At 36.1% G+C, this 16,280-nt stretch overlaps 1 protein-coding gene across 1 annotated transcript in view; it reads left to right on the top strand.

Annotated features, from left to right (window-relative positions):
- The window catches only part of ARID2 (AT-rich interaction domain 2), a 170,490-nt gene that overhangs the window by 105,834 nt on the left and 48,376 nt on the right, over positions 1-16,280 (top strand). The window contains exons 7-15 of the mRNA XM_032645432.1: positions 213-279; positions 373-623; positions 954-1,050; positions 1,147-1,356; positions 2,213-2,380; positions 8,255-8,336; positions 10,254-10,388; positions 11,344-11,540; positions 11,799-14,662. Of these exons, the coding sequence (XP_032501323.1) occupies positions 213-279; positions 373-623; positions 954-1,050; positions 1,147-1,356; positions 2,213-2,380; positions 8,255-8,336; positions 10,254-10,388; positions 11,344-11,540; positions 11,799-14,662 (4,071 nt within the window). The remainder of the gene's footprint in view (positions 1-212; positions 280-372; positions 624-953; positions 1,051-1,146; positions 1,357-2,212; positions 2,381-8,254; positions 8,337-10,253; positions 10,389-11,343; positions 11,541-11,798; positions 14,663-16,280) is intronic.

The raw sequence follows: 16,280 nt of genomic DNA, 5'->3' as shown, positions 1-16,280 counted from the left end.
AGGGATCTGTGGGCCCTAGGCCAAAATGACACCTTTGAACTATAGAAAAATGTAGTATTTGTGTCAAAGAACTAAGTACATAGAATACAATGATATCTACTTGAACTAAAAATAGTAGAACTATTATAGTTTTAGTATGTGTGACTATTTTTAAAGTAATAGAATAGTTATTTCAAATTGTCAGAACTAAGTGTAATAATTTCTCATTACAGTTTTGGAAAGACATTGTTGATGATAATGAAGTACGTGACCTCATTTCTGACAGAAACAAGTCTCATGGTAAGTCAATGAGAAAATATTTTAAATAACTGAAATACCAATAATAATAAGTGAAATATCAGTTTAAGTAAAATATGTTTTCTTCTCTTGTAGAAGGTACATCAGGAGAATGGATTTGGGAATCTTTATTTCATCCACCTCGAAAGCTGGGCATTAATGATATTGAAGGACAACGGGTACTTCAGATTGCAGTGATTTTGCGAAATCTTTCCTTTGAGGAGGGCAATGTTAAGCTCTTGGCAGCTAATCGTACCTGTCTCCGTTTCCTATTACTTTCTGCACATAGTCATTTTATTTCTCTAAGGCAATTAGGCCTTGACACATTAGGAAATATTGCAGCTGAGGTAAGCATGTGACAGTAGCTTAAAACAGTTTTTATAGTTAGCACAATATTTAGTTTAAAATTTTAGGATGTGGGATTGTTATATTTGCCATAATTATAGAATATTAAATGCTTACATATAGTTTTTGCCTAAAGGTATTACACACTTTTGTGGAAAAAGAGAAATATTTGAAATGATGCTCCAGATTCATTGATGGCTATTCTCACAGTAATTACATTTTTTAAAGTTACGTAACATTGTTCGGCTCATTTTTATTAAATTTGAAATATACATTTGGATCTAAATTGGAAGAAGCCTACCTAAACAGTAGTGTCCTTTTTTTTTTTCCAGCTTTTATTGGATCCTGTTGATTTCAAAACTACTCATCTGATGTTTCATACTGTTACAAAATGCCTAATGTCAAGGGATAGATTTTTAAAGATGAGGGGTAAGCGCTCACTTAAGTTTCTCATTGTCTAAAGTACACAAGCTTTTTATCATCTTTTAAAAGACAAATACATGTTTGTGTGTGTATGCTTTTCAGGCATGGAAATTTTGGGAAATCTTTGCAAAGCAGAGGATAATGGTGTTTTGATTTGTGAATATGTCGATCAGGACTCATACAGAGAGATCATTTGTCATCTCACTTTACCTGATGTGCTGCTCGTAATCTCAACACTTGAGGTGCTATATATGCTCACAGAAATGGGAGATGTAGCTTGCACAAAAATTGCAAAAGTAGAAAAGAGCATAGGTAAGACTAAACCACAAAAAGCATTTAAGTTATTTTCTTTATTAAGGAAAAAGTATTTAATGTGGTTGCTGTAAAAAATCACAATTGATATTGGGGTTTACTGTTTATTTTGAGGAGTCATTACCCTTTCAAACACGCTTGTTTGTGTTATTCTTTCTATTTTAGATAAGCAAGAAACTTCTATTATGTATAAACCAGGATGCATGTGGCTATCAGTAATCTTTACTTCTCTTTATTTCTATTACTATATATTAAATTTGAAATCAACAAGATGGCTATGTCTGACTCTGGGGGGCAGGTCCATCTGTTTCAAGTGGTCAGCTGCTACTATTAAGCAACTAAAGCTGAGTGGAACAAGCTTCCTTCTCTTCCTAGAAATGCTAGTGGTGGTATTATCTTCAAAATCATTGAACTCACCTTCTTAGTGGGTTGTCAGTTTTAAACACACTTACTAAAACATGTCACGTTAACATTTTACTCAGTGATTCAAATGATTTCTTTCTTTGACATAAATATTAAAATTAGAGTTAATAAAGATTTGGCTTGAAAAGTATTACTATTGAGAAATTAAGCTGCACTTTCCATATCAGTGGTTCCTAAATCTGACTACACATCAGAATCACTTGGGAAGTTTTTTAAAATTGAAGATAGCTAACAGCCACTCCAGAGCTTCTAAATCAGTCTTCAGAGATTGAGCCTAAAAATCTTTTTTAAGGATCCACAGATAATTCTGATGTACAATGATTCACAGACTGGCATTTGAGAAGCAGCGTTTTATATATGTATAGCATGTGTTTTTCAACGATGTCATTGTTTTACAATATTATTGACTAATAACTGTTGGTTTTTATTTTAGACATGTTAGTGTGTCTGGTTTCCATGGATATTCAGATGTTTGGCCCCGATGCACTGGCTGCAGTAAAACTCGTCGAACATCCAAGTTCCAGTCATCAAATTTTATCTGAAATTAGGCCACAAGCTGTAGAGCAAGTCCAAACCCAGACCCATGTAGCATCTGCCCCAGGTTAGTGTTCTTGTATAATCTTTTTCAGTGTGGTTATTGGTATGTCAGATTTAATACTACAGATAAATTTAAATATGCAGCACAGGGAACTGATATTTTATAGTAGAGTAGGCTAAATGAGAATTGAGTATGTACTTTAATTTCTTATACATTATACATTCCAGGAGCAGCAGGATCAACGTGAGCACAGAGGAAGAATAGTATAATAGAGAAATGAAGTTGAGAAGGATTTAGAGTAGTGTGAGGGATTAGATATTATTCACAACTGTGAAAGTATTAAGTGCCCTAATGGGTTTGTGATTTCAGTCATTGGAAGTTGATAGACCAGGAATTGGCTAATCATATGCTGCCTTATCATTCTCTCGGGTGGTCGTCAGAATACATAAGTATATACCCCTATTATTTCTAAATCTTGGACCAAACACCACAGAATCAGTAGGCTCAGACATGTGTGCATGTGTATACAAATGCTAATACATGTGTATATACCTGTACTTGTGCACCCTTCCTAGGATCCCATGGGTCAATTCTATTTAATTCAAATATCTTTAATTAGAATTCAGACCTGTCCTTCAGCTCTTGGACTTCTTTCTCCTGGTTCATTATGAGTTACAGTTTTTATATTTTAGCACTCTCAGCCTTTTTGTTCTCCACCTTCATTTGTCCTAACAAAAACAATCCATCTTTCACCTCACCTGCTCTCTTACTGTTCCCAAGACATTTCTCTTGTTTTTTAATGGAGGATGCTCACTTTCTCAGTTGATCTTAACACTTTGTAGTTACTCTGGGAGCTGTGTGGCATGAATTTCTTCAACTTCTTCCCCCTTCCCTTACAAACTTATTAGTATCTGAACTCATTCTCCTTCAACCCCTTGTGTCAGGAAGAGATGTTAACTACTTCTGAATCTGTGCTCTGAATATCAGTCTTTCCCAGCTACTCATTCCTATATCTTAAACCTCTTTTTCTTTACTTGCTTCTTCAGCCTAGAAATACATTTAGATCTTTCTCAACCTCTCCCACTATCCTTAAAACAAAAATCTCATTATCCTTAATCTTTAACTACCACATTCTTTTAATCACCAAATCTTGTTGAGTCTTCCTAAATACTCTATCTGGCCTTTTTGATTGCCAGTACTTATGACTCAGTTCATCTCTCTCCAGCTGTCTTGTTCTCCTCTCATTTAATATTATCAAAATTGTATACTCTATTTACACAAAGTATGTAATATGTATCGCATATCTCATTGATTTCCATTATGTCTTTCTGCAGTATATGGTAGAGTTGTATCATATGTGCATTTAACTTACTTGAATTCAACTAACAGAACTGGACAGTAATAGAAGGCATGAAATAAGTAGGTAATTTTGACTGCTGATCTATTCAGTGAGCTTTCACCCATAGGCAATAGATGTTAAAGAGCCCAATACATATTGGAGAATCGATGATCAGAAATTAATATTTCTCAACCTTGAAAAGGAAATGAAACAGTTCATACTGCCAGTTAAGTGGGTAGTGGGGGTATACTTTTATTCTTAAAGGAGAAACTTTTAAATTAATTTAAAAGATTAAGTTAATTGAGGGCCATAGAGAAACTGTGTTCAACGAAGTGGAATTAATAGATTGTCAGTGATACATTGAACTATAATGGGTCATTTGAAGAATATTCAAAGGTAATTTTGGTGAAAACTACCATTTTTTGCCTTATTGCTGACCTGTGACCTTAACAAATGAACCCACCCCCCAAACTAAGAGTTGATCCTCATTGGCAAATAGATAAAATTAAATATTGAGAGTTGTGGCTTGCTTGCGTAGTAGTAAGTCATTGATAGAAGTTTGAATAGGCCTCTAAGAACCTAAAAGAGTTCATTTTTGAGCTGGTGAGCACTTTATTATTTGCTCATCGTGAATGACAACTCTGAATTGTTTGAGTAGTTAAAACACTTATAGTTTGGCTTTCCCCCCATAGTTTGTTTAATACTGCTTTCTAATGGAATGGTCATCTTCAAACTTTTTGCTCACTTCTGCTCATCACTATGAAAACTTGCATGACCTTTCACCCATTTTTAAGTTGACATCTGAATTTCTTTGTCATAATTTAAATAGTTGCAAATAATATGTTTTTGTGTATATTAAATTGATATTTTAAAATAAAAGTTACAACACTTTTTGTATCCAGTGGAATATTGATGCTTACCACCATCCATTTAAAAACTAACACAAACTCGTAATATTAGAAATTTTATACTATCTCTCTTTCTCCTTGAACTCATATCCACCACCCTATCAATGCTTACCTAGACATTTTAATTTAAAGTTTTTCAGGCTTCTGTTGTAAAGCTCTAAGTGTTTAAAAATTTATTTTATTGTTACAAGTTTTAGTAATAAATAGTACATAAATCAATAGTAAATATATTACAGATTTTTGTAAATAATTATTAAATAAAAGATACAATTATTGGAAGTACATCTCTTAATGAGATAGACAAGACATTTTTCCCCTTGTTCTCGGGAAAGTATTACTCTAGTGTGTCTCTGAATGAATTTTTTTTTTTTTTTCGGTACGCGGGCCTCTCACTGTTGTGGCCTCTCCCGTTGCCGAGCACAGGCTCCGGACGCGCAGGCTCAGCGGCCATGGCTCACGGGCCTAGCCGCTCCGCGGCCTGTGGGATCTTCCCAGACCGGGGCACGAACCCGTGTCCCCTGCATCGGCAGGTGGACTCTCAACCACTGCGCCACCAGGGTAGCCCTGAATGAATATTTTTTATTGCTAGAATAAAATTGGGTTCAGCATTAATTTTATCTGTTTTTCCTTTTTATAGATTTAAGTTGGAAATCTAGTTCACATCAATAAATAGATGAGGGTAGAACTTAAAATTCTTTAAATTTCTTCAGAATTATCTAAAAATTATTAAAATTATATTTAATGATCTTCTGACATTTTGAGTTCTCCTTTGTTTTGGTTGAAATCAAAGAATTAACAGTACTTGACTTGTAAAATTATTTGTTGCCCAGTCATTATAGATACTTACTTTTAAGTTTATTGAAAATGTATCAAAAAGATATTAACAAGATATGACTGTAAATTATAAGTTGCTACTCTTTTACTTAGATGTACCTTGTTTAACCTAATATGTTCAGGAAGTGTTAGCACAGTGGTTCTCAAACTTTACGGTGCATCGGAGTCACCCAGTGGGCTTACGTGCTGATTTCTGGGCTCCATACCCTGAATTTCTGATTCAGGTGGATCGGAGAATTTTCATTTCTAACAAGTTCCCATGAGATGCTGATGCTTCAGGTCAGGGCACTATACTTTGAGGACCACTGGGTTAGGAATATTTACATAGCTTTTTATCATGTGCATGAATACATTTTTGTCAAAGTCTTGGCACTGGAGATTTACCCATTCAATTATGGAAAATGTCTGCCACATAATCTAACGGTTAAAGTTAGTCTTTATTATCAAAAGTGTCTTGCCTCAATTTGTTATTTAGAAAAAGTCCAACCTTATTTTTCAATCCGAGAAAACATGTTACTTTGTGTTCCCATTGATACTTTCCTTATTTCAGAATTCTGAGATAGTTAAACTTGTCATGAGTTCGTCATGTGAATGAAATAAGATGCCACCACCTTCAATATTACTTTAAAATATTCTGAATGCTTTACTTACACAAGATTGTCTCAAAAGTAATGCACTCTTTGATAGTAATTGAGGGATAGAGGAGGAAAGGACATTAAGCAAAAATTGTCATCACTTTATATATGAATTCAGAACACACCAAAGGGCCAGAATACCCAATTTCTAAGGCCCTACATTGCCCTTAACTATAATATATAGAACACTGGGATAGACCAGAAGCCCTACCCTAATACCTTGGTTTAAAGAAGTTTTGTGGACACTAATATTTCCACTTCTCCCTTTGGTATTCCAGAGGTTTTTACACCATCGTCATCATCATCGTAGCTAACATAGTAACACTTACGTGCCAGGCATTGTTTTAAGTGACTTACATATAAACTCTAATCCTCATGACGATCTATGAGGTCGATGTATTGTTACTTTCCCCCATTTTATAGTCAGAGAGGTTAAATAGCTTTTCCAGCTAGTGAGTGATGGAACTTTACAGCCAGCCTCTCTGGCTCCAGAGTCATGCATTTAACTGTATCTTACAGTGCTGTAAAGGATGGGTGAGAGTTAAGACTTCCTATTCCAAGATGGTTAAAGAGTAGTCATCAAAGAGGAGGTCATGTTTTCAGGCAAAGCAGTTTTAGGAGGGAATATATACAAAACTTTGAGTATCTGAAAATTGATTCCTCTTAAAGTATAAGTTCCTTTGTATCCTTTGGAATGTCTTCAGGTATCCTGAGGACAATGCTTTTCATTTTGTAGCCACTTTAATAGTAATTATACATTTCAGGTTTATGCTTTTAATTTAACTGAGGCTGTATCATTCTTTATGCGTTGTTTATAAAGTTTCTCATAATTTCAACATAGTTTCTAATGTTTCCTGCAATAGGTTGTTATTTGATTCAGATTTCAGTCAGAGTAGGGTATACTCTGAAAGTATAATTGATGATGAAAAGGGGAGAAGATTTCTACATAGGTTTAGGCCCTAGAAGGGTATTTTCTGTAACAGTATCATCAAGTTAGAGAAGAAAAAAGATAGGCTGGGGTTGCCCAAGGAAAATAATTTTGGTTCTAATTATTATGTTCTATTAAGAAGCAGAATATCACAAATATAGCTTCTGAAATGTGACAGACCTGAATTCAAATTCAGTACCCCTAAAAGAAGGCTTTCCAGCTACACCCTATCTCTAGCTCTGCTATTTCCATCATGTGTTCGTTTGTGAACTTAATTTCTGAGCTTTAATTTTTTCATTTGCAAAACGGGGACAGTTAAATTTAGAACTATATAGAAGATTAAAAACAAATCACATAAATATAAATGGCTTAATACTGAATAAATATTTACAACTGGCCGGCTGCTGTTAGCTGTATCCCAGTGGAAGCCTGGGGTCTTACCAGACAAAGGTCAAGATTGCTTCAGATCATTCACAGATTGGGCTGAGCTGTGGGGCTCCTCTAGTTCCCATAATTTAGAAATTCATTTGTTTTTTTTTTTTGAGGGTTCTGAGAAGTTTTGCTAAAATGTCACCTGAAAAAAAGTAGGTACATTTTGTAGGTTTAAAAAGTATAAGTTAATAATGCTAATTAATGGTGAAACAGTATAATTTTTAATCTATAAATATGTAAGATTCATATTTTATTATAAACTTATTGTAATATGACTAAGTTTATATTATCTCTTATTTTTCTTGTTTTCATTAGTTCCAACATAGAAGTTAGCTATTTGTTCATCATACCCAGAAATTTTATATATGCCACTTATAGAGTTAATGTTAATCTTTTAAATTCAGAAGTGAAATTATTTGTGATGCAATCTGCTTCTGTAACTAAACTGAGAGATGCTTATTTATTGATGTGTTGTGCTGTGTGACCTTCGCCTAGTTATTTTAATCACTTTGAGTCTCAGGTTCCCACCTCACAGAATTAAGAAAGGTAATATAGATAAAGTTAAAACTCAGTGTCTGACAATGGAAAAAATAGAGTTTATATTAGTGAAATAATCCATATTATCGTTATTATTCAGATGATTGCGAGGTTAAAAAAATAGTTTGTATGAAGCATCTAAGATAGTGCCTGGTATAATATGTGCTCCATTATAAGTTTCGTTCTCAAATTTGTATATTTTCAATATGTTTATACACCTTTTTAAAAGGTATTCATTGTCAATATTAATTGGTTCAGTATCCATTAACTAAATATGGCATATAGTTTTAAAAAATGATGTAGCTAATGTGTTTTTTTCTTTAGCTTCCAGAGCAGTTGTAGCACAGCATGTTGCTCCACCTCCAGGAATAGTGGAAATAGATAGTGAGAAGTTTGCTTGTCAGTGGTAAGTGGTCTATTTCTATTAAGGCTTTATCCTTGGGAAGAATAAAGCAAATGAGAAAAGGAAATGTATTTCAGCAGTCATCCAGAATGTTTTACTCTGTATTTCTTTTTAGTTAGGGTAGGATATCATTTATACAAAGAAAGAGCAATGTAAAATCACTTCACCTGTATTTTGGAATAGTTTGAAAACAAAATATTTATCAGAATTTTCAGAGTTAAAATAGTCTTTGACTAGAATTTCATTAAATTACACCACTCCTTTTCAAGTAAAATTTGTGTTAAAAAGTTATCATTGGCTTTGTAGAAAATAAGGTTTGTCAGATTATAGAATTTGTTTTCTTAAATTAATGTTTTATTAAAACTGAATTGGACTGACTTTAAGAAAATAGAACCAGATTTTGTTGTTAAATGTCCCTCTTTTTGAGCAAAAGCAAAGCTTCTCATTCATTGCTAGTTAATTTTTCCTTTTTGTGAGTAGTAAGGGGTAACTAATCAAATAATAGAATAGCCAGTATGACTACATTGAAATAATCAACTTGAAAATAATATTTTCTTGAGAAGACTGACTGGTCACATCTCAGCCACTTTCTGAAAAAAAGAAATGTAGACTTGGTTAGAACCATTTCATTTTTTCATGGCTAGTTGCCTCTACATTGTTTATGAATTTCAACTTTAATTCTTTAGAAGATTAACAGATTGAAATGTAAGATCACTTTTCAATGATGTATTACTTTAAAAAATTTCTTTCTTTGATCCCTTTTCCCCCATCCTCTAACATTATTTTTCTCCCATTCCATGCTCCTGTCACTCTGTGTTCCATATTTTTGGTGCTTTGTTATCTGTGTTCCTATGACTATTTTCTCTACTTTTCCACTTTGCTTAAATCAGGTTTATGGTAATATCTCTAATTATTTGCTTTTTCCTCATGTTCTATATTGTTACACCTTGACCCTTTATATATGATGACTCTTATCCAATAATATTTGGAAATATTTATCTTCTATATTGAAACCAAAACAAGTTTTTTGTGTCTGGTCTTTTTGAAAGCTCAGTACTCAAAGGGTTATGAAAGTTGGAAAAAATACGTACCACATCCAGTGTAAAATGTGTGTGTGTTATAGACTTGATCTTATAAATCCCTGTTGCATATTTCTGCCATTTCTAGGGAGGAGGAGGAGAGAAGCATTTTAAACTATTTTATCATAATTATCATTTGATTCAGTTAATAAGAAACAGCTGTAGGTTGGCCTGTCATGTATATGGTGAGTCCTAGAAAGAGTCCTATAAGGATAACTAGGCCTCCAATCCCAATTTATAGGTGAAGTCACTTTATGACAAAGACAAACTGAAGTTTGAATTACCTTGTAATTGATTAGGAATAGAGTCTCGGAAGGGGAAGGGGAGTGTGCAGCATGGGAAGTATCATTGTTTTAGGAAGTAGTTAAAAGCTTTGGGAGAGTTTTTTCTGAAGAAATTTAATCCAAGAACAACAGAAGTTTAACTTTAAGTTCAGTTTTTCCTCCATTTGTCACATCGCCAACAACTCTTAATTGGGAACATCTGTTATATTTTGATTATTACAAGACAGGAACCTGAATATTCACTGAATAAAATTCGTTGTAGTATATTTGTTGCCAGCAGACCAACCCTGCTGATGTACTCACATCCCAATTTTTATATTTGTTGATAATGACTTTTTTATACTAAAATAGGTATGATTAAGTAATCTCTTTTTATTTTATTTACTCTGTCTAAAACCTAGCATGTATTTTTGTTAATAATACATGAGACAGTGAAATTTGATTAATGGACATAATTATTAGTTTATAACACATTGCCTTCGAATGGGTTTGTATATTTAAGTATGGACTCTCCTATAGTATAGTGCATAATGCCATATATTTTTCTCCTCTTTTAGGTTAAATGCTCATTTTGAAGTAAATCCAGATTGTTCTGTCTCTCGAGCAGAAATGTATTCTGAGTACCTATCAACTTGCAGTAAATTGGCTCGTGGTGGAATCCTAACATCAACTGGATTTTATAAATGTCTTAGGTAGGATTTATATTTCATAACTTTAAATAAAGTCAATTTCCATCATTTACAACACCGCTTGCTCTTTAGAGAACACACCAGCTATCTACCTAGTTTTAAATATCTCCACTACTTGAAATTTTGTATGGTTAGATTGTAGTGTGATGGAAGTTTAAATACAAGGGAATTTTGGAAACCACATCTGGTGTTTGTGGTCAACCATTACTAGGCTTATCAAAGAAAGAAAAGGAAGAAATCACGTTTACTTTTTTTGCACCTACTTTTATGCATTAAAGACATGGCTTTCACCCTTTTAAGTCTTGACTAATAGTCTATAACTAAACTCTGTCCTCAAATATTATGGCTTTTTAAATATATATACATTATTTATTTATCTTTTTATTTTTGGCTGCATTGGGTCTTTGCTGTTGTGCATGGGCTTTCTCTAGTTGTGGCGAGTGGGGGCTACTCTTTGTTGCGATGGCTTCTCTTGTTGCGGAGCACAGGTTCCAGGCGTGCAGGCTTCATTAGTTGTGGCTCGTGGGCTTCAGAGCACAGGCTCAGCAGTTGTGGCGTACAGGCTTAGTTGCTCTGCGGCATGTGAGATCTTCCCGGACCCATGTCCCCTGCATTGGCAGGCGGATTCCTAACCACTGCACCACCAGGGAAGTCCCATGGCGTTTTGATATTTTGCAAAGTTCATCAAATAGGCATTGCCTAGATGCAGCTTTTTTGTTAATTACAGTAGAATTGTTTTAAACCCAACAGTGTTAATAAATAATGATTTTTAAAATTGGAGAATTGACCTTTTATATTTAATTCCTTGCTTCCCACCCTTGCAGAATATAACTGTGATTCATACTAGTTCATACATAAGTAGCAGTGAATATGCTGCTGCCATTCGTGTAGCAGTTAGAAGTTAGTGGTTTTTGTTAATGTGCTAGTTATTAAAACTGAGTATGTGTGTACTTTACAGAACGGTCTTTCCAAATCATACAGTGAAGAGGGTGGAGGATTCCAGTAACAATGGGCAGGCACATATTCATGTAGTAGGAGTAAAAAGGAGGGCTATCCCACTTCCCATTCAGATGTACTATCAGCAGCAACCTGTTTCTACTCCCGTTGTTCGTGTTGATTCTGTTCCTGATGTATCTCCAAGTCCTTCACCCGCAGGTATTAATTTTTATTGTGTTTTAAATATTACCGATTTAATAAGAAGACTAAATGAAAGCTTATATACCTTTAAGATGTGTAACTTTTCCTTGTTTTTCCAGTAACATTTTATTTCTCGTTCTATTATTTTATCAGATTCATATGATGCAAACTTGTTAATTTCTTAAGACTGTTTTCTCTCAAATTGAGTAAAATAATTTCTACATGCAGCTTTGCAGTCATTTCATTATGATTTTTGACTTTTCCCTATATTTTCAGGAATCCCTCACGGACCACAAACTGTAGGAAACCATTTTCAGAGGACTCCTGTTACCAACCAATCTTCAACTTTGACTGCAACACAAATGTCTTTTCCAGTACAAGGTGTTCATACCGTGGCACAGACTGTTTCGAGAATTCCACCAAATCCTTCAGTTCATACCCACCAGCAGCAAAATGCTCCGGTGACTGTCATTCAAAATAAAGCTCCAATTCCTTGTGAAGTCGTTAAGGCTACAGTAATCCAGAATTCTATACCCCAGACAGCAGTTCCTGTTAGTATTGCTGTGGGAGGAGGAGCTGCTCAGAGTTCTGTGGTTCAGAATCATAGTACAGGGCCCCAACCTGTTACAGTTGTGAATTCCCAGACATTGCTTCACCATCCATCTGTAATTCCACAACAGTCTCCATTACACACAGTGGTACCGGGACAGATACCTTCCGGCACTCCTGTTACGGTAATTCAACAAGGTGTCCCACAGAGTCATATATTTGGCAGAGTACAGAACATGCCAGCATGTACTTCTGCAGTTTCACAGGGTCAACAGTTAATCACCACATCGCCCCAACCTGTGCAGACTTCGTCTCAGCAGACGTCAGCTGGCGGTCAGCCACAGGACACTGTTCTCATAGCACCCCCACAGTACGTAACGACTTCTGCATCCAACATTGTCTCGGCAACTTCAGTACAGAATTTTCAGGTAGCTACAGGACAAATGGTTACCATTGCTGGTGTCCCGAGTCCACAGCCCTCAAGGGTAGGGTTTCAGAACATTGCACCTAAACCTCTCCCTTCTCAGCAAGTTTCATCAACGGTGGTCCAACAGCCTATTCAACAACCACAGCAGCCAACCCAACAAAGTGTAGTGATTGTAAGTCAGCCAGCTCAACAAGGTCAAACTTATGCACCAGCCATTCACCAAATTGTTCTTGCTAATCCTGCAGCTCTTCCAGCTGGTCAGGCAGTTCAGCTAGCTGGACAACCAAACATTACTCCATCTTCCTCACCATCACCTGTCCCAGCTACTAATAGCCAGGTCCCTACTGCCGTGTCATCTTCTTCCACCCCTCAGTCACAGGGACCACCTCCTACTGTCAGTCAAATGCTATCTGTGAAAAGGCAGCAACAGCAGCAGCATTCACCAGCACCCCCACCACAACAGGTACAAGTACAAGTTCAGCAGCCACAACAAGTACAAGTGCAGGTTCAACCACAGCAAACAAATGCAGGAGTTGGTCAGCCTGCTTCTGGTGAGTCGAGTCTGATAAAACAGTTGTTGCTTCCAAAGCGTGGTCCTTCAACTCCGGGTGGTAAGCTTATTCTCCCAGCTCCACAGATTCCTCCCCCTAATAATGCAAGAGCTCCTAGCCCTCAGGTGGTATACCAGGTGGCCAATAATCAAGCAGCAGGTTTTGGAGTGCAGGGGCAAACTCCAGCTCAGCAGCTATTGGTTGGGCAGCAAAATGTTCAGTTGGTCCAAAGTGCGATGCCACCCACAGGGGGAGTGCAAACCGTGCCCATCTCGAACTTACAAATATTGCCAGGTCCGCTGATCTCAAATAGCCCAGCAACCATTTTCCAAGGGACTTCTGGCAACCAGGTAACTATAACAGTTGTGCCAAATACAAGTTTTGCAACTGCAACTGTGAGTCAGGGAAATGCAACTCAGCTCATTGCTCCAGCAGGAATTACCATGAGCGGGACCCAGGCAGGAGTTGGACTTCAGGTGCAAACGCTTCCAGCCTCTCAAGCATCTCCAGCTGGACAATCATCTTGTACTACTGCTACTCCCCCATTCAAAGGTGATAAAATAATTTGCCAAAAGGAAGAGGAAGCAAAAGAAGCAACAGGTTTACACGTTCATGAACGTAAAATTGAAGTCATGGAGAACCCATCCTGCAGACGAGGAACCACGAACACCAGCAATGGGGATACGAAGGAAAATGAAATGCAGGTGGGAAGTCTTTTAAATGGGAGAAAGTACAGTGACTCAAGTCTACCTCCTTCAAACTCAGGGAAAATTCAAAGTGAGGCTAATCAGTGCTCACTAATCAGTAATGGGCCATCATTAGAATTAGGTGAGAATGGAGCATCTGGAAAACAGAACTCAGAACAAATGGACATGCAGGATATTAAAAGTGATTTGAAAAAACCTCTAGTTAATGGAATCTGTGATTTTGATAAAGGAGATGGTTCTCATTTAAGCAAAAACATTCCAAATCACAAAACTTCCAATCATGTAGGAAATGGTGAGATATCTCCAATGGAACCACAAGGGACTTTCGATGCCACTCAGCAAGATACTGCCAAAGGTGATCAACTAGAAAGAATTTCTAATGGACCTGTATTAACTTTGGGTGGTTCGCCATCTGTGAGCAGTATACAGGAGGCTTCAAATGTGGCAACACAGCAATTTAGTGGTACTGATTTGCCTAATGGACCTCTAGCTTCAAGTTTGAATTCAGATGTGCCTCAGCAACGCCCAAGTGTAGTTGTCTCACCACATTCTACAACCTCTGTTATACAGGGGCATCAAATCATAGCCGTTCCCCACTCAGGATCAAGAGTGTCCCATTTTCCTGCCCTGTCATCTGACGTTCGGTCTACAAATGGCACAGCAGAATGCAAAACTGTGAAGAGGCCAGCAGAGGATAATGATAGGGAAACAGTCACAGGAATTCCAAATAAAGTGGGAGTTAGAATTGTTACAATCAGTGACCCCAACAATGCTGGCTGCAGTGCAACAATGGTTGCCGTGCCAGCAGGAGCAGATCCAAGCACTGTAGCTAAAGTAGCAATAGAAAGTGCTGTTCAGCAAAAGCAGCAGCACCCATCAACCTACGTACAGAATGTGGTCCCACAGGTGAGTCATTCTCGTATCACATTTCTCTTACAGAAATCCTGATGTGTCAATATGATTTTAGGGGGAAATGCACTGTTTTTCCATGTTTACCTTGAAAAGTTAATTGGGTCGGCTCATCAATGTACTTAAGCTGTTGTGCTCTTTTATTTTTCTCTGTTTTTTATAATATTAAACAGTTTTCAGTTGTTAACTTTAGCACATGGTTTAAAGCATCTTTCTATTTTGTTATAGACCCAAATTAGTAATTTTGTAGAGCCAAGAAAGAGAAGCACTTCTAATCTAACGTCTTTGGGGGAATTTTTAAAACGTAACTTAGTCTCCTATGTTAGGGGGGTTGCGGGGTTGCTAAGGGTTCTCCAAAAGGGGATTTCTGTATTTGATTTTGACATGAGTGTATTTTTGTGCCTCCTTTCACGGTACTTTTGTAAAAAAGGTGAATTCCATAAGAATTTGTATCAAGTGTGTTCTTATTATATCTATGTATTGAATTAGTTGCCTTTATTCTTTAAAAAGGTTTATTTCTTATAATTTCAATTTGTTTCAGCTATTCCAGTATTTTAAATTTTGTGTCTCTTATTCCTTTGCTCTACTGTCATGTTTCTGCTATTCCCTTTTTAATATATACTATCCTGTCTCTGCATGCCTTAGTAAATAAAAGTGTTTTCTTGAATCAGTGCTACTGAATTGAGGGTCCAATCAGCCTGTAAAGATTTTAAGGACAATCTTGTATGCTATTTCCTGGATTACTACTTCTTCATTCTCTCTTTCCTAATTACTACATAGCCAGAACCTTCTGTGACTGTTGCCAGCTCTTCTAACATTCTTCTGGCTTGGGTTTCTTCTCTGTGCTTATGATGATAACAGCAGATTGTTGGTATTGGTACCAAATCTAGATGGCAAAGCAGGGGTGGTGGTGGGGGAGCAAAATGGAAGATGAAAAAACAAAGAATCCCTTGCTTCAGAGCACGTCATTCACTAATATGCGTCTTTCTTCATGTGAATGGATAAAGCTGCTCTGGGGGCAGAATGAGGTTTTTAATTCATACGTTAGTATTGCTTAGATCTATTTCAAGCTACCTAAATAGGTTGAGTATTCTTTAGTGGATATTATGTACATGGCAATAATTAATAAGGAGTTTTGGTGGAAAATACTAAATCATTTTTACTTAAACTTTTACAAGTTGAGTTTTTCATTTATTAAGCACACTAAAAAAGTGTTTTTTAGTAATGAAGTGTTTAACATATAGTAAGCATTCAGCACATTGTTTTAATTTTATATTTAATAATTTTCCAATTCATCTTGATTATGTGTTTGACTTTTTTTCCTTTTAGATTCCTTTATAATCCCAAAGAGTTATAGTAGACCAAGCCAAATTAGAGAAAATCTCTATTACTATGGAATTGTTTCATCCACCCTCATTTTTTGTGTCAACCTTCCAGTGTGGTTATATTCAATAATGATACCTAAATAACATAAAACGAACAACAATACTGGCTAAGACTAGGACCTGTGTTGGGAATTTTGCACTAAAGCATTTTCTTATTTGATCCTCAAAGAAAGTCTATTAGGTAAAAATTTTAATTTCATTTTAAAGATGAGGCCCTCCAATGCTAAATA

Source organism: Phocoena sinus, chromosome 10 (genome assembly GCF_008692025.1).
Source record: "Phocoena sinus isolate mPhoSin1 chromosome 10, mPhoSin1.pri, whole genome shotgun sequence".
Classification (NCBI taxonomy): domain Eukaryota; kingdom Metazoa; phylum Chordata; class Mammalia; order Artiodactyla; family Phocoenidae; genus Phocoena; species Phocoena sinus.
This window is presented reverse-complemented; position numbering and strand designations above follow the sequence as displayed.